At 39.4% G+C, this 19,372-nt stretch overlaps 2 protein-coding genes across 6 annotated transcripts in view; both read right to left on the bottom strand.

The window, feature by feature from the left end:
• Window positions 1-3,784, bottom strand: part of LOC136260309 (uncharacterized) — a 33,725-nt gene extending 29,941 nt beyond the window's left edge. For all 5 annotated transcript variants that reach the window (XM_066053996.1, XM_066053998.1, XM_066053997.1 and 2 more), the window contains exons 1-2: window positions 3,662-3,784; window positions 2,334-2,546 (exon numbers count right to left, since the gene is read on the bottom strand). In XM_066053996.1, the coding sequence (XP_065910068.1) occupies window positions 2,334-2,546; window positions 3,662-3,704 (256 nt within the window). In that variant the 5' untranslated portion in view covers window positions 3,705-3,784. The remainder of the gene's footprint in view (window positions 1-2,333; window positions 2,547-3,661) is intronic.
• Window positions 3,785-3,869: 85 nt separating this feature from the next.
• LOC136260769 (uncharacterized) lies at window positions 3,870-16,327 on the bottom strand. Its single transcript, XM_066054627.1, has 19 exons — window positions 16,141-16,327; window positions 9,882-10,038; window positions 9,674-9,751; window positions 9,544-9,620; window positions 9,406-9,476; window positions 9,175-9,266; window positions 8,416-8,929; window positions 8,030-8,217; window positions 7,848-7,903; window positions 7,714-7,776; window positions 7,502-7,601; window positions 7,272-7,364; window positions 6,845-6,964; window positions 6,604-6,660; window positions 5,730-5,785; window positions 5,229-5,394; window positions 4,781-5,117; window positions 4,366-4,478; window positions 3,870-4,200 (listed from the first exon to the last, which is right to left on the bottom strand). Exons 1-19 carry the CDS (start codon window positions 16,218-16,220, stop codon window positions 4,045-4,047), a joined length of 2,574 nt encoding a protein of 857 aa, XP_065910699.1. The 5' UTR covers window positions 16,221-16,327; the 3' UTR covers window positions 3,870-4,044.
• Window positions 16,328-19,372: the final 3,045 nt, after the last annotated feature.

The raw sequence follows: 19,372 nt of genomic DNA, 5'->3' as shown, positions 1-19,372 counted from the left end.
GCCCTTGTGGTAGCACAGCCATTAAACTGTACCGTGGTAGTGAAGAATCTCAGGAGCTACAGGATCGAGATAAACTGTTAATTTTTCTCAAGGGATCAAAGAAGCAAAAGGATCAGCTACAAAGAGATGACCCAGAACTGTATTCATCTTTTCAGAAAGTGTGGGATGTGAGAAATGCCCACCTTATACATGATCTACCCTCTCAGTATATTTTTTATTTGGTTTGCTGCTACAAGGAATCCTGCCTTCACCCTTTCTGCCAAGCAGGCAGACCACCAGAACCACTGAGGTGGTACCAAGGTGGTCCTTTGATTACAGAATTACCTTATCCAGTTCCTGATCCTGAGCGTCCTTGGGGCTCTACATCATGTCCAACTTGTGACAGTTCTGCTCAATGTTTTGGACATTACAAGTCAGTTTTTGTAGATGTAACAGACAATTCTGTGCTCAAGAAATTGCAGCAGCCGCCGTCGACAATGCTGAAAAGATACTTCAGTAATGACAATGGCTATACTGTGGAATGCATATCAGAAAAAGTTCTGTTACCAGTTGAAGAATGCAAGATTTGGTTGGAGCATTTAAAAACAATCGTGGAAAATCGTAAGAGGGGTGCAAAGAAAGCTGTTGCTACAAGAAAATCAAAGAAGATTGAACTAATTTCAGCATCCAAAGCAGCTGCCCCCCAAGCTGACATGGATTTACCCCACACAGGTTTTGAAAGTGACAGTGATGAAGGAGAAGGTAGTGATCAATGGGAAAGTACGTATTGTGCTACATGTGGAGAAGATGAGGGAGAATCAGAGCAGTAAGAATTTTGGATTGCATGTGATCTTTGTGATGCATGGTATCACTTGTCATGTGAAGGCTTACGAGCTGTACCCACTGATGACACATACATTTGTATTAGATGTCAAAATTGAAGTTTTTTATTGTTGAAACCAAATCATTAGTATAATACAAGATTAAAACTGAAATGTTGTCAAATCCCCTACTAGGGGGGTGGGGACATAGTGGGGATTTGACGGCTGATTTTCCCCCAGGGGTGGGGAATTTGACACAAAGATTTGTCAAATCCCCTGTATTCCCCCACCCCCGGGGGGGGTGGGGGGGTGGGGCATGAAATTGACAAGTGCATTAATACAAAGTAGAATTTTATGGGGTCTGGGGGTGCAGAAGCTACAGGATTTTTGCAATTTGAAGGCTTGAAAACAGCCTAAATTTTATGCTAAAAACACGAAAAACTGCTAAAAATATCAATGCCAATCTATACTGCAATTTTCCCCCAAGATTTTTCAAAAATTATTTTTCAGCCATGCCCCCCCCCCCCCCTCCTTAGAATCGCCTCTGTGTGTGCGTGTGCATGCATGTGTGTGTACGTGCATGTGTGTGTGCGTATGTGTGTGTGTACGTGTGTGCGTGCGTATGTGTGTGCGTGCACATGTGTGTGTGTGCATGCGTATGTGTGTGTGTGTGTGTGTGTGCATGTGCCAAGTGATTAGAACATCAGCCTGATAATCAAAAGGTTTCAGGTTCAATGCTACGTTAGGTTTACTGTAAGGTATTGTTCAACTGCTGGCAAGTTGCAACCACTATGGGAGGGTGGCTGGAAAGTAACATCAGTCAAATAAGAGCCCAGTGACAATCCAAATCAATAATGGCAGGAAGAGTAACACAGTGACATCACTTTCAAGCTCAGAGAGAACTGTGACTGAGAATCCAGCACCATTGTGGACCCTCTAGTTGAACATTAGACAGTTCATTTCACCATTACCTCACACAAGATTGGCGACCACCACAGTATTATAGACCTTAAGCTTGAAGACAAGCTTATAGTGAGAGGGTGTATGCACTACCAATTAGGGTACAAACACAAAATGCTAAGATTTAGACTATTTACAGGTTTTATCCTTCTCACAGATCCTGTATGGGTAACACTTGTGACTAAGATAAGTCAGTACACAGTAATCAAGAAAACATCAGCAAATGTTGAACATTAAATCCCTAGAAACTTGCAATTACCAGGCTGATATTCTAATAACTAACCTACTGCTGCTGTACACACACATATGTATATATAAAAGCAAACCTCTGCAAAAGCTAAGTGTAACACAGCTAATACCACCCGGCAAGCCAGCACCGGGATACCTGAAAAGCTGGACACCAGGTCACAGTTCAGACTGAAACAATGTGAGTAATTACTCAAGGAAACAACAAAAACAACAACTACTGGGTCCCCAGAGCATCAAACCTGGAACCCTTTGATTACCAGCCAGACTAGCACTCTACCAAGCCTCTTGCATAGACACTGACATCTACAACACAAGTAATGATACCTTGGAAGTTGGTTTGTCTCAGACAGTCTCTGATTTTCAGTGACTTTACAAGACACTCCATCACACAGTACATATTGTAAGAGCCATCCACACCTCTACACTGTTGTAGTACTTGTTGTACTGCTGGTGAATTTTGAAGTAATGTATTTGAAAGATGTAGAGCAATATCATTTTGTAGTCCACCACTAGACAGTGAAATGTCACCTTTTTCACCTAAACAAAGCAACATGCATGTAGACTAGCTAGTACTAAGTGACTCACACAAGACAATGAAACTTGCTTCAATCTGCCCAGCTATATAATGGGGACCTGGTGTCAACTGGGGAAGCAGCCCACCCAGCAATCAACAGGTATCTGGTGTTAATTAAGCAATCAAGGGGCACTTCACAGTGAATCAATGAGCCTTATCCGAATTACGTTACAAACATAAAATGGCCGCTGTAGTGTGGGGACGTTCGACTATGGGAAGAAAATTTTAGAACAGAGATATCTCAGCTAAGACGGAAGATATTAAGCCCTAACCAGCAGGTATGGTTATAAATTAACTGAAAGAATAGGAATCTAGCGTTGTTTTGAAAATAAATTGAAAATCATTTTTACGCACTTATTGTAATGTCTTATAGCCATACCTGCATGCTAGTTAGAGTTTGATATCTTCCTTCTTGGCTGAGATATTGCCGTTCAAAAATTTTCTTCCCATAGTCGCCCATACAAATTTTACAAATGTCCTCACACTACAGCGTCCATTTTTATGTCTGTGATGTACTTTCAGATATAGCTCATTGCAAGTGTCTGCAGAAGTGGCAATCAAACACTTTCAAAGCCAGCAACACTAGAATTTACTGGGCTTTTATGGTTGACAATCTTGACATTCAACAATTCTTGATCCCGGTCACAAGTGTATCAACTAGCAGTGTGAAATCTACCCTCTTTCAAAAAATTTTCTGCTATGAACACAGTAGTGGGACTCCCAAGGTTAATCCACGTGTGAGGTAGTGTAAATCACAAAGGTTTTGAGGACAATTCAAATTCTCGAGTGTGGAACCATATATGGTGAAACTTGCGCATTTGGGATGCAACAAAAACATAAAAGGCAGAAAAAGAAACAGCACAGCAAAACCAGCCGAGTAGGATAGCTGACTTTGTTTCACCTCTGTAATATTCCTGCAACTTAAATGACGGAGTTACAAGCTTGACCATGCTTTAAACAGATTGCTATGATTGTCCCCAGCCAAATAATGGCTTGGACGGGAAAGAGAGAATTTAAAAATATTTGGAGTGGCCTAACCTCAACGTCTCAGTCGAGACAAGGTTTTATACTTTCTCACCTTCGTTTTGTGATCCGCCTTCACTAGGAATATTAATACTCATCGCTGTTTACTCGATGTGGAGAGGGTGTAGTGAGGGTACCATCTTTTGTTCAGATGAGGGGAATTACCTGGGAATTTGACGAATCAAAATGACGTAATACTCTAAATTGGGATACAGTTTATGGTTTGGTAGTAGCCACGCTTGCACCTAGAATTCAACGCAGAGTATGCTAAAGGGCAGGCTCAATGCCTGCATATATAATTACCATCACCAACTACAGTATATGGGTACATGGTTACAATTAAAAACGACAATTTTACAACAGATTACAAAGATTATGATAAAAAAAATATGACAAGTTCAATCTGCACAATTATAATACAATTAATAGTAAAAATTGTTATGAGGTGGGCAAGCCACAGCCCTCCTTCACTTTGTTGATCTTCTTCATCAGGCGATGACGATGCCCAAGGGCTTTTATACCTAAGTCGTCACGTAGCTGAGCTGTGTCCAGGTTAATGAGACATTCACCATCTACCACATTCTCTTTGAATTCCTACAATAAATATATTTGTACAACAAAAATAAAAACCATGAACTACTTAGTTAATAGGTATGGCTAAGCAGTTTTGATTTTTATCTAGTGGGTACTGCTTGCACATACACTAACTGCTACCACTACAACATACTCTAATATCACTTATTCAGTGTTCATACTGACCTCAGTAAATTGTCCGAGCCCTTCACCGATCAACCATTGAGTAACATCATCAACTGACCAACTGGTAACATTATGTGGATTGAGTTTTGATAAACTACGAGACGGACTGGTGTCTGTGACAGAGTAACACAACATTCACTAAATGAGTCAACAACACAGTACTACTTAATCACACTGTCAAAAGACAAACTCATTACACTGCTTTTTATACTATAGCAGTTATTTCAGCTTTTGAAATGTGAACGTAAAGGGCTGGTAGTGTAATTATTTCCACTTTCTTCTTTCCACATGTACTCTAACATTCTACAGCATTATACAAGTGGCTTAAGAGATACCCTAAATATTAAAGTGAATTTTATTCACTATTTGAATTGCACTACCATGTCTTGACAGAGCAGAGGTACATTACACTTACCATGTCTTGACAGAGCAGAATAACTCTCTTGTGTACTCAACATAGGTGGTTCAGGTATATCATCTTGCCTCTTCGCTTTGTTGAAGTTCAGTCGACTATAAGCGACCTCTTCAGTAGAACTACCGGATGACATTAATGGTGACACTTCTCGTGATGATGATGACATTGACCGGGCAGCTGGGGACTGCTGCTTAGAATGGGTGGATGGTTGCTTGGTAACTAATGTAGGGAGTTCCCGAGGTTGCTTGGAAACTGGTGACTTCACAACTTGGTCCTCCAGTAAATCAAGTTGGACCATGTCTAAACCTGTGTGTTCCTTTAATCCTTTCACAAATACCTACAAGAGAAGTTATGCAAAGTCAACTTCAACTGCTGTGTATATTTTCACCAGCTAATAGTGTTAAACTGGCAAAATACAGTATTGATTCAAAAACATAAAATCACTCACTTCTATAACTGCCTCTAGAGTTGGGTACTTTTGTGGTCGGGGGTGAACCATGAACTGGCCATCTTTGGTAACAATTTTCCATCTCTTCATTTCCTCTCTAGTTCTGAACACTATGGCATAGCCACCTGGCTCTGTTTCACTCGGACGTACCAGAAATGAACCAGGCCTACACCAACAGTATATACTAATTCTTGTGTGCGGTGATTAGATTAATCTCTTACAACATGCCTCCCATAATTTACTCTTAAAACACTTTCAGATGGTGATTAAAAAGGTGATTCAATGACTGCAAATTTTTGTTTTGCAAAACCGAAAAAAAAGAAGTTATTCACTGACTCTGCAAGCCACCACCCAAAGCAGCAACTACAGGTGGACTGTACTGTAGTGCCATGCCTGTATACAATAAAGTACTGGGAATGTTGAAGTTGAAAGTAATATGCTTTCATTTAGACATTCAGAACGATAGTACAGTATAGAAAGACATTTATACCACATACACACCTGCCATTTTGTTCCAACAAAGACTCAGCATCAGACCGACTGATCTTCCTTACACTCTACATCAAAATAAACACATACAAAATAGCAATAAAAACTATTAACAACTAAGCACTGTACACTGAAAAGGATTCCAGTATACGAGGGATGAGCTAAATTAAATCTATAATAATTCTACCAATTTTAAAACTCTTTGACCGCTAAGGATACCATGTGACATCCTCATGCTAATGATAGAGATTTACACACACTATAACATTATTCATGCCAATGTACCTATTCTGAAATGGGCACGCACCTAAAAAAAAAGGGGAAATGGGTAAACAAATCCTTGGGTCTGTAACATTGTAATCACCTGTTCATCCATGGAGTGTTATTAGCATACTGAAGAGATTATCAAAATGAAAACCATGTAGTCTACACAAGGGAAGGGAGGTAGGAGGTTTGTATTGTAAGGTGGATTATAGGCCATGTGTGTATTTGTGCATGTAGCACCTGAAAAACAACCCTTAACATTTGATTTTAAACAGTGTAGTAAGGAACATTGGAACTCTTGTTTGCTAATGGTAGAATGTGCACACAAAGCTGATGGCCCAATTTTCTTTACAATTTATGGTCTTATAACATTTGTGTGGTTGCCTTTATGTAAACAGTAGTGATATAATCGAATTCTTTAGACAATAGCAAACAATGTTATATACAGGTTTAGTCATGCTTTAGTTTGTGAGATATGGTGGTTTATAGTGACATGCCCTCTTAAGACAAAATAGCAGTGAAAGGGCTTTAAAACAGTTTCATTAACAGTACAACTAAGTACTCAGTCAAGTCATACTAGTTCTTCACAGATCCTCACAACACTGATCTCACAAATACATACCTGAGATGTCCATGGTGTCTTGCTAGGTGGTTTACTCGGTAGCGGAGGAGGGGAAGTCTGTAATGAACAAGAACAATCCATGCATCACTCAGACATAATAAACATGCCAAAACATTTTCCATATAAACATGTAGTTCAACACGATAGAGGTTTTCTGCAAGGTCAGAACATTTTTGGCCTAAGGGTGACCAGGACAGATAGATTTTACTGTAGTATGTACAATTGTGCAGATATACATTACCTCAGGCTTCTCTGCTCTCTTCAGCCCACTGATGGTGGAGTTGACCTCTACTATGACACGATTGATCTGCTCTCTGGTCAGTGGTTGTTCTGAACTACTGTCATCAAGTTTTTCTCTGACCTATTATGATCATGTGATCATGAGCAGCACACCACATACTCTACAAATAGTGACACAGATAGCAAGCAATACACACCCCCTACATCCCTCTGCCATACACGTGCACACGCACGCATGCACGCACACTATACACATACCCATGTGCACTACACGTACACACTTTCTGTAACCTGTCACCAAATATTACTTGACTTCAAAAAATGTTGTAAATGACAAAATCTAAGGTACTAGAGAACACAACTTCTCTACAGGTGACAAGTTACAATCAATTAGCATTTAATTGTGACAGTTAATGCTGTAAACTCACTCCATCCACTTCAGATTGTTCTGGCTGAAGGTTATTGGTCATACCAGGATAGACCTTTAGTTTAGTGGCTGATGACAGACACCGAGCAAAATTCTATGTGAAGTAAAAACACACCATAGTAATTATGTCACAATGCTAGATAATTGAAATGAAGTGTGTTGTATATGTTAGTTTATTACACTCGTGTACTGTGTGCTCTAAATAGACTACACACAAACACACGGACTAACCTCAATAAAATCCTCAATATTGTCAAATGCAGGACTGTTACCCCAAGTATACTTGCCATCGGTGGGTATAATCTTCCAGTGTTTAGTCCCAGTCTGATTGCTACAATAATAATCATGCAACAGGTAAACAATAGTCTCTTTGAATTCATACAAGTGTGGTTTGTCTGTATGCATGTGTGTGCATACACTAAAAGACACTACCCAAAACTTACCGATAAGAGAAAACAAACTCAGTGTTTGAATCCGGGCAGGCTCTCAGTATGTATGCTCCAGGACTATAAATAATACACAATTTATAAGTATACAAGAAGACAATACTAGAGAAAGCATCAATGAAACAACTTACCTCATTTTCTCCAGCATCTTTTCACACTTGTCTCTGTTAATCCCCCTAAATATCACCTGTTGGAAAACAAATGGATGTGCATGCTTTTTCACAAATATCCACACCAAAAACTACAAAGGGTTCAAAGAAAAGAACACTTAACCTGTTTAAGGCAGAGATGCGTAATGCAAGAATCCACTCACCACTGCACTGTTTGGCATGCCAAAGCTTTTCTCTTTCTTCAGTGCCTCATGGTACAGATTAGCGTATTTGATATCAGTGAACACGTATGCCATTGAATTGGCCGTGGCTGCTGCCTTCAGCTTCTTAACTGTCTCGACAGGATCAGCGAACTCAACTGCTTCATCCACCTCAGAAATTGTTGTATCAACTAAAGAACACAACAATGATACCATATTAATGATGCCTATATGTACGACAATCAATATTAAATCACAATTCACAACAGGTGTATTGTATTATAAGTACATGCAATTAGAACAATGCACAAATTTCAGCACACAATGGTATAAGCTCCAAATGGACTTGTTCACAGACAGTCACATACAACTCTCAATTGATGCCTTACTAGTTGTAGAACTACTTCTTTTCTTCTTCTTCAATTTATCCACAGTGGAATAGACGGCAGCCTTCACAGCAGAATCTTTACAAGTGTACTCTACAACTGGGGAAACTCTCGATGCGGCTTCTTCCTCATCAAAATTAATAGCAACAGTAACAGGTGGAGACATTGAACGTGCTTTAGCCACTGCAGACTCAGATGCTGTCACGGTTGGTTCAGGTGTGGGCGAGCGCAAGTCAAAACCTTGTCCTAATTTCTCCATATCTTCAATCATACTCTGTAGCTCAGCATAGGAGGGGTCATCAAACAAACTATGAAGGTCTATTTTAGGTGCTGATGTTGTTGTGGTACTGGATGTAGTCTGATTGCCATTAACTACTGATGCCACTTTTGGTGACAAACTAGGGGCAACAGCTGGGGGTGGTGTGGTCTCTCCGACTGCATCAGCCGTACCATTAGCGGAGTGAGCTGTACTGTCATCTGAAGTTTCCACTGTTAGACCCATTGACTCGTATTGTAACTGTAGGAATGACACACATACACAGAAGTCACACAATGTTAAGGTGCTATGTTTTATGTAGTGCAATAGGCTGTACATAAACACAATATTGATCCTAGTGACACTCCCAACTACCCTTACTTCTCTATATATAAACCTGAACAACAGGGAGCAAAACACTACTTACAACATAGCATAGTGTTCAAGGCTGAATATAGTGTGACACACAAAGTGTGTCCATAACATTATGTTGTATAGTACCCCACCTCTTCTTCAACAAGATTTTCAACAACGTCAAAAGCTGGTAAGTCTTTTTTGCTCTTCTCAAGTTGCACGCTAATCTTAGAAACAACCTCCTCTATGGGAACAATAAACACCATTATATACCACAGTAATATGAACACCACAGTACACACACACACACACACACACACACACACACACACACACACACACACACGCACGCACGCACGCACACACACACAAACTTGGCTCACCAGAAAATTTTGCTTTGCCGTACAAATCAAGTATAGGCACTTTTACAGATCCTTTAGCCTTCAAAAAATGGCTACAAGGAAAACAGAATGCATTCATGAACATAATCTTCAGAAAATATTTAAGACAAGTTGTTGTACCTTAGAGCATGAAGGCAATAGATAATTTGAGGAATATTCTTGCTCTTAAAAACATCAATAGTCGAGGGATGGAAGACCTAAAATACAACTGAAGTTCACCGAGATGTCAGGTATACCTAGACTGACATACCTTTGGTAGTCCTAGCTTCTTCAATGCAAGTAGAAAGAAGTTAATGTTATCTGTGTGTCTGTACTCTAATCCTCTAGTCTACATGAAATAGCCATACAACAAAAACAGGAAGAGTCTACATAACTGCATACACAAATGTTTATAATAAAAGGCACACTACTTGAAACACATATGAAACAGGCATTTGGGGTAAAGTACACTGTAATACCTTAAACCTGCTCTGGTCAGGATCGTAGACTTTCTTCCAGACGGGAAAATCTGGTATCAGTTTAGCTCCCAACTTGCACAAACAGATACCGTTACACAATGAATACTCCCACTGCTGTGCGTCAGGTAGTGCCTCTTGAATAACTAACTCAACCCACCTACAAATTATAATAATACAACTAAGTACTCCTTGGTAAAATACATTGTTTAAGTATGGTAGTAGTTATACAATTCAGTACATACTGCCACTAATGTGAATTGTCCACACACCTTCAACAAGACTAACCTACTAAACACACCCACAACAAACAACAGCTAAAGGCGTACCAACAAAAGATGGTTTCACCATTCAAGAAATCACCAGTATGTATACACACAAGTCACTACACCACACACACCCATCCCCCTACCTCAAGCAGCTACAATAAAAATCCTCTACAGCAGTTTCAAACAGCACCACTGACAACTCAAGCCTTTATATACACAAGGTAGCCCTGCAATGTCTGACATTAGAAGAGCAACAAGTGTTCATAATGTTTGCCAACAAGTGACAATTAGATGACATACAAGTTACCACAGTGAGGTCTTATAAGGTGACATCACAAGCACTTCCTTACTGGTACCCCACCCTCCTATATCATTACCTGCCCTAGAACATTGTCTGGGCCACTACTGCTACATGCAGTGGAACATGTATAAGCTAGTAAAAAAAGTTTTGGCCTTACTAGGCAAGTGACTTAAAGCCTTCACACTTAATGCGCATTTATTTACACTGAATATCTCTTCCATTTGGAGAATCAAAAGTTGGTTGATGAGCTTTCTATAAAGATAGCTTAGTACCACTGTATCACTATGTAACTGACTGCAAATCTATAGCACAAAAGACATATATATTCACTATTAGCATATGATAAACCGCACCCCTCAAGATGAGCAGAACATAACCACATTACTGTTCAGAAACGGCAAGAAATCTTAGTCTATCAAACAGCAATCAGATTACCAAGATTCTTCTGTCCACATTTTATCAAACAGCAATCAAATTATCAATGATTCTATGAAGCTGGGGGGAATGACAGATTCATCCATTTCTAGCCCACTAGACATGGAGAAGGGTTGGACCAGCACACCATAACTCCATCAGCAAGAGGCATGTGTGGTAGAGCAGAAACCAGTACAGGTGTCCCACTATGGGATACTGTTGTGGTGTTTATACAGTGTAGACACTCAAATGAGTAAACAAAGCCCAGCAGTACAGGGAGCATAAAAGGGTATTTTGTAGTGTGTATAGAATCTCTCCAGAACTTCAAAATACTTGTACTGTAATTTGATTGATTGGCAAAATCAAATTTGATAGATGTGGGGGTAAAGGGATATTTACCACTAACTATAGTCTTAACTGTGATGCTGAATCTGTATCTGTGTCATGTGTATCAGTCAGAAATGCTTATAAATTTATGAATATAGCAGTAACAGGTACCACAAGGATCAGAGTTTACATGATGATATAACATTTCCCATAATACATGACATCACAGTAATTCCAGGCAGTTCACACAGGAACTCATTACACCTAAATAATAGTGAGGCTCGTAAACACATACATTAACACATGTTGTGTTCATTAATGAGCACATTGCACTGCATCAACCTACAGTTGATTGCAGAATGATCGACAATATTATGCTGTACTGTGAGCATTTCTGTAAGGCTCCTTGTGAGCTAATCGTGCATGCAATGGGTCTAACAGAAAGTAATCCTTTTCCTCAGTCTGGATGCACTGGCGTCAGCTTTCCAACCCACAGAATGATTACGGTACGGGAAGAAAATTTTCAATAATCCTGCAACTGACTGTTTCAAAGTGAATGAAATAAAGGAACATGCAATACAGATACGAAATCCTGTTACCGTTTTCAGTCTCATCCATACAATAATTTTAAACCTCCATTTAAACCAAGCCCATTATTTTATTCCTGACAATGGCAGGTGCCAAAATTCAAAAGATTGATAGTGTAAAACCACACACACACGCACGCGTGCGCACACTTCTGCTTGTCTGGAGACCATCATCTCTGCCCCAACCCTCCAGCATGGTGTGTGCTTAATGTAAAGCCCTCTTGTTGGCTTGCAAGGCCAACACAAGGCAGAATCAGGGGTGCTGCCATTAGCCACATCACCTACAATACTGTGTCCGCCACAAACACATACACACACACATACACTCAAAGCAAATATCGCAATCACTACTCTACCCACATGAATTGACATCCTAAACTTGTACCATTACTACAACTAGTACACAACACACCAGATCAGCTAGCACTTGCTCTATAAAACTAACAGTATCAATGTACTAGATCTTACTGTACATTGACAGATGAGAATGATCAGGTGGAACATGAAATAATGAGTGAATATAGTGTACTTACAGTGCAACATTCTCAAGATCTATGACACACTCACACATATACACACGTACGCGCGTATAAACACACACACATGCACACACTATACATATCTTTTTTCTTCTTCATTGTTACCCGATTTAAGTCACACAACATTCAAAAGAAACGAGACAGACAAAATCAATAGTGGACCGTCATGCTGCCAGTGCAGGTTTACTAACAGTGGTCACATGGAAACTACAGAGATCAATAGAACACTAGCACGCTGACATAGACCACCACTCTATGTGTATCCTAAGTGTAAAATTTACAAGTTATCCACTAGGAGGCATGCAAAACCTCTGCAGAGACATCAGGTTGATGTGTGCTAAATGATATGTATTCTGATCTTGAGGGCAGTTGGTACACTGTAATCCAACCTCATGATTAGCATGAGCAAGCTACTGCTGCAGCAACAGGGAGGTACTAATGGACATGGTGCTATCAACCTCTCTACACACATACACACCCAGTACCACCCATACATGCACACCATTCAAATCACATATGACCATCAAGCTTCATACAAATAACAAGTGACTAATTCTATTTAATCAAACTACACTAAACTCCTACAAGACAAAATCATTAATCATATTATTCCACAACTGATTCACATTCCATCACTTAATTTACCATCAGCATTCAGTATACAGTCAGCAATATGGGACACCACTCCCTTATCACCTCGTGTTACACTTGTCTGCATCCCTGACACTTTGGAACTTCACATCCTGATAAAAGGTAGGGATTTTTCCTAATTGGTTCCTTACAAAGCTTCTAGTTAGATACATTGGTATGAAGTAATGACTTTGTTCAAGGAATATGACAGTAAATCACAAAGTACCAAAGCCAAACTAATTTTTGGGTTTGCCTCAACAATGAAAGTGCCAGCACTTGTGTATACTGGAGTTGGTCTGGGTTCAGTCTGCTAACACAACCAATGCTTCACAAAACCAACCCCCTCACACTAAGTACACAGGCTATTAAAATACATACTGTATAATAATAATAATACAGATTGGAGAGGGAAGCAGGTCAAGTAGTGAAGCCCAAACAAGGCCCAACCCTAGGAACTAATTTACATGACAAACAGGTAGAGTACAAACACACATCATGCACCATGTGTACCAACACGACAATAAAGTTCCAAGCAGTTGTGGGGAAACACTGCACACCTTAAGATGATAATAATACAGGGGAGAAGCTGCACTAGAAATGATGCCCAAAACAATTAATACACTGCTTTGGGACCCATAATTTTTGACCATTTTTTGCTGTAGTATAATAGAGTTTTTTTTCTACCAAATCCGTTGTCCTTGATGGGAGTAATTTGGAAACTCCTTAATTAAAGAGAGGCTCTACAGCTAGTATCACTTGTGCATACACACGCACACGCATGCACACACACACATACACACACACAAAAAGTAAAGCCTCTGGCAGCCGTGTGAAACACAGCTATTGCCTCCTAGCGAACCAGCACTGGGATGCCTGTGCACCACTCAGGCACTTGAGCCTTGTGCAGGCAAATCCTTCTGGGGCACGACTAGTAACCCCACAGGAGAACCGTCCAGGTCTCACGGAGAGAGGTCGTGGAACCCAAAGTTCCACTACAACCCCAACACTGCTAGGACAGTTGGGCATTTGCTTCCCCATTCAATACCAGGTACCCAATGATGTTACAGCTGGGTGGACTGCTTTCCCAGGCCACCAGGTCCCCATTATACAGTTGGGTAGACTGGAGCAATGTGATTAAAGTTTCTTGCTCAAGGAAGCAACAACATAACCGGGCATCGATCCCAGAACCTTTCTATTACCAGGCTGCCACCTGCCTCACACACAGATGAACACACAGTACTATACGTACATATTGGGTGGGACTGCTAAAAGGGATTTACAACATGGAACATCATCAGCCTTGCACTTTGATCGTTTATAAAACAATCCCAGACTGATTAAAGTTACAAAATCTGGTTAAAGCCACTAATAAACATTAAACCATACCGCAGCACACCCCTACCCTAGCTAAATGATATTCACAATATTCCACAGAAACCCTTTCCAAAAAAGTGTTTCAGCAGTCACAGAAAAATGCTGTACAGACAGATGTTACACAAACAAGCTCACAGTCACCTATCATTGCTATATCTCTGTACCATAAGCAGCTTTGTAAATGAAACAGTTTAGCATATGCAACAAATTTAGCAATAATAATTTGACCACCCAAAATGTGGCCTCAGCAAGGACATGACCTACCTTACGTGGTCATGAAATACACCTTAACGGTGTCTGAGACAAATGTGGCCTTTATAGTGAGGTGGTTTTGTCAAAGAGATGAAAAAAGAGAAGTTTCACTGTGTAGAATCTTTACACGACTATAAAGCAAAAACCAAAACATGTGGATACCAATTATGTAACAAGAATGTTTTTAGTGATTTCCTATATTTCATAGATTACAAAATTTGTTTACACAAGAATGTGTTGATTAGCAAAGCACTGGAAAGCACTGTTGTTCATTCACCATTGTGTTCATATATTTCATTGAACACAAACTCCTTTAAATGGCCATTTACTGTACTGCATGACTTGGCTGGAAACATTACTTGCATGTAAAGAACAACCTCCATTGGCTGGTGCTCTATAGGTAAAGAATTTATTATGTAATAAAATTCGTAACTTTATATTATAAGATCTTTGCTATGAACATATCCACTAAACGTTAAGTAGCTTCTTGATTGCCTGACTTATATCTCATTGAAATATAAAAAATGGCCACTATATTCAGACGTGGTATTAATAAGGAAGTGAAGTTTACTGCAGGGTCACAACATTTAGCTTACCTACTAAATTATTATCAGCAAGGTGTGGCAACAAGGCGGGTGCACATGTTTCCAGACAATACATTATATTACATTACAGCCCTAGTACTAACCACTGGACATGCCACACCCCAGGAAATGGCTGCGGACACTACCCACACAATTTACAGCAACACACACTCATAAGTACACTTAACCACTTAACACTACACAATCACACAGTAATTTAGCTGGGCGTAACAAAACAGCCTGTAAAAACAAGTCAATTAAAGAGTCCAAATGGACACAATACTTTAAAAATTAGCACTTGCTAATTTACAAAAAAAGTCTGCAAGATGGCCTGAGAAGTATGCACCCTAAAATTCACACATATTACTCTGGTAAATTGCCTGTTAAATTTCCTGGAGCCTGTAGACAACATTTCAATAAACAACAGTACAGTAATACAAGTGAAGTAGATGTTAACAATAATATTGATGGGTGGGTAATTGTCACTAGTATCAACTAGTTGTTAAGGCTTCTGATAATTGATATATCACACACACACCCTTTACCACTGCTCTATGAAGTCCACTAGTTTCCTGTTTGAAATTACACAATAAATATTTAATAACACTTGTATCACTCCCAACCAATCAGTAGTCGGGCATGAAGAGCAAACATCACACAACCATAATTAGCCCTTGTAACAAGCTGGCTTGTTGCTACAACTTTACATAGTGAATGGCCCAAGGAATGGCCACTACACAGAAAAAAAGCGTACAGCACTGGTACCAGCTTTTATTGCTTTCGCATCCTTACTCGTTAGTTCTGCAGTTTGGCAGTGTTACGCATAATACTATTCGCTGCTTACAGCTCAGTTAACAGTTTACGAAAGAAAAGCCTACCACGAATACACATACGCTACACACACAAAACCGCGATTGTCAAGCAAAAAACACATGGACCAACCACACACAGTACTGCATTATTCCTCCTTATTTTATGGACTCACTTTCTGGCCTCCTCTAAGTGACAGAGATATTCGTAGGCAACTTCCTTTTTGTTGTCCACTCGAGATCCAAACGCAGCCATTCTTCCACGTGTACAGTCTCAGTCTATTTATATCCTTCGTCAGGTATCGTTTACCAAGCAAGGGATTGTAATTCAATCTACAAAATCTACGGTAACCTGTTAAAATATTTTTTACAGGCGCTATAATAAATATCTATAGGCGCAATAATATACCGCACATATTTCGAGGGGGAAATTTTTTGAGGCTTAGCTATCAGCGAAACTTTTATGCTTGAAATATTTAGATCTCCATATAGTCTAATTAGTCAGGGTTACATGTAAGCCTTTAAAAAAGGCCTTTTTGTGCACTTTTGGATATCCACCTCAGTCTCAGATTTGACCTTTGGTGACCTTTACAGGCAATTTGATGTTCAAAAACTGTCAGTTTTGTCTCTATTTCTTGTTTGTATGATCCAAAATCCACAAACTTGGTGTCAAATTGAAGCATTTGCCTTAAAGAATAAGGTGGTTTTTACAGAAAGTCTATAAGCTTATTAGCTTATTTTGTTCTAAAGTTACCATGATTTTTGTGGTAAAATATGCCATTATTGTCTCCCGCCCATGCACAATTTTGAAATATGTACAGGCATGATACTTAGGGATAGATCAATTAACTGCCATGGCCATGCCCATGCAGGTCATTATTCTGAATGGCAGGTTTATGTACGAGGTACAATTTGTGTAAATTTTTGCAAATTCTTGGTCCACTAAATTTTAGCTGCATGTTTTTGTATGAATTCACACATTTTGACTATATAATATAAGCTTTCTGGATTCTACTTTTATTGAATCGTCATAGTGAAGACAATTGCTTGTGCTTTGTAGTGGCTCAAGTTTGCAATTGCAGAAATTTTTGCTGTAGACTATTTAGATTTTATATGATCTCACAAATATATAGCATCACTAATGTTTAGTATCTATCACTGAAGAATATTTGAAACCACCCTATAGCTACACAGGGGTGGATCCAGAGTTTGGGAAGGAGGGGTGCACTTTGCTGAAAAGTTGAAGAGAAAAAAAAGGTCACAGCAATAATGGCTGCATGTCCTTTACTAAATGCATATACTATAAAGTATATAAAGATCCTTATTCAGATCCTTATTCATAGCTTCATAATTAAGCTACACATGCTACACTGCCTCATGAACACTGTGACTGCTCTATTGGAGTATCTCGATCTTGTATATATGCAGGCACGTGCCTCCTGTGCCCCCCCCCCCCCTGGATCCGCCGCTGCTACAATAGCAACTCAGCACATCAGTGCATATCATACTATATATAAGCATTGTTCTCATGCAGTTATTATATTTTTAAAAGCTATTACTGTGAAACCTCTCTAATTCAACACCTGTATCTAATCCAGAATAGTTATCTCTGCCTAAACTGACATGCACCGTTTGCTGCACCAATGAAATATTGATATTGCAACATCCCCACCAGGGGCGGAGGAAGTAGTTGATATGAAGGGGGGCTGGGCTGACCCAGACTTATGGAAATGATCTACATTGTCTCTGGTTTGTTAAGGTGAGACCAAAAAAAAAAAAAAAAAAAAAAAAGGTCACAACCATGCAGCTGACAATAGCTGCCCACCTCACCAGCTACGAATTATACTGATAAACTACATAAAATCCTTACATAGCTCGCTACACACTGTTCTAATACTATGATTGCTTTATTAGAGTGACTGCTCTATTAGAGTATCTCGATCCTGATCACCGTTTTCAGCCCCACTCCAAGAAGGATAATTTCGCGTGATATCTTTCTGAGGGGGCTAAGCCCCCCCTCAGCAGATCGAGGGGGGGGGGCTTCAGCCCCCTAGCCCCCCTTTTCCGCCGCCTATGATCCCCACACATGCAGGTTTGTGAGCAAAATAATGGGTGATTGGTAACTGATACATAATAGGAAAATTCTACACAGGCAACTAAACTAAGTAAAATTGATTTATTGCTCATATACGTACCATATATAGGTACTGGTCATGATGCAGGTTTTAAAATCAAAACATTTGTCCAAAATTAAAGTAGTGTATGTGACCATTTATGTTGCACATTTTAAAATAAATTGTCTGGTAACTTATAAAGTAGTTTTCTTAACTCTTATTTGTACAGTTTACTGTGTAATGTTAATAGGGGTGATCAATATGTGCAGATATTATAATAATCCAAAACAGCCAAGCTGTAAAAAAGTGTGCGGCCCTCAGAAAGGCTATGGTGAAAAAAGATGTGAAATCCAAGGTGGCGGCCAAGAAATGGCTGTGATGGTAGGTTAATGGTAAAAATTTTAATAATGACAATTTAGGTAAATTTTGTGAAGCGGCACAAAAATTCACCTGAATTGTCGTTATTAAAATTTTTACCATTAACCTACCATCACAGCCATTTCTTGGCCGCCACCTTGGATTTCACATCTTTTTTCACCATAGCCTTTCTGAGGGCCGCACACTTTTTTACAGCTTGGCTGTTTTGGATTAGATTTCATTTCTTTTTGTATTTGTATACCCCAAAGCCGGCCTATGGCCAGCTTTGGGACTTTTTTAACCTATGTTTTTTTCTTTACTACAGGAAGAAGAAAAGATGAAGTAGATGTACTTTAAATATTTTATCAGTAAATGTACAAATTATATATACTGTATAATACATATGTGACCGGATTTGCGAAAAGGGGTCTTCCACACACATCCAATTTGCCAACTTTGACAATTGATAACTTCAGATTGGAAAGAGCTATTGCCTTGATATTTGGACAGTAGTGAGCACCACTATAGCTGAATACATGGTGAAATTTTCAGGTTAATATGTTACTTGAACACTGAGTTATGGTCTCCAACGTTTACGGAATTGGATGTGTGTGTGGAAGACCCCTTTTCGCAAATCCGGTCACATATATTGATTACAGAAATCTCCATGGTGGTTTCTTTGTAACTGAACGCTCTACAAGGTGACTTCTTCTAATTGCTCTCTCTACAGAGTGAATTGTTTGTAGCTAAACGATCTACAAGGTAACTTCTTCTAGCTGATCTCTCTACAGGGTGATGTGTTTGTAGCTGAATTTTGTATAGGTGATTTGTTTGCAGCTGAGCTCTTTACAGAATGGTTTCTTTGTAGCTGAACTCTCCAAAAGGTAACTTCTTCTAACTGATCTTTCTACAGGGCAATTTGTTTCTGGCAGAATAT

This window comes from Dysidea avara, chromosome 7, assembly GCF_963678975.1.
Source record: "Dysidea avara chromosome 7, odDysAvar1.4, whole genome shotgun sequence".
Lineage (NCBI taxonomy): Eukaryota > Metazoa > Porifera > Demospongiae > Dictyoceratida > Dysideidae > Dysidea > Dysidea avara.
The sequence above is the reverse complement of the archived record's forward strand: the minus strand, read 5'-3'. Positions and strand labels throughout refer to the sequence as shown.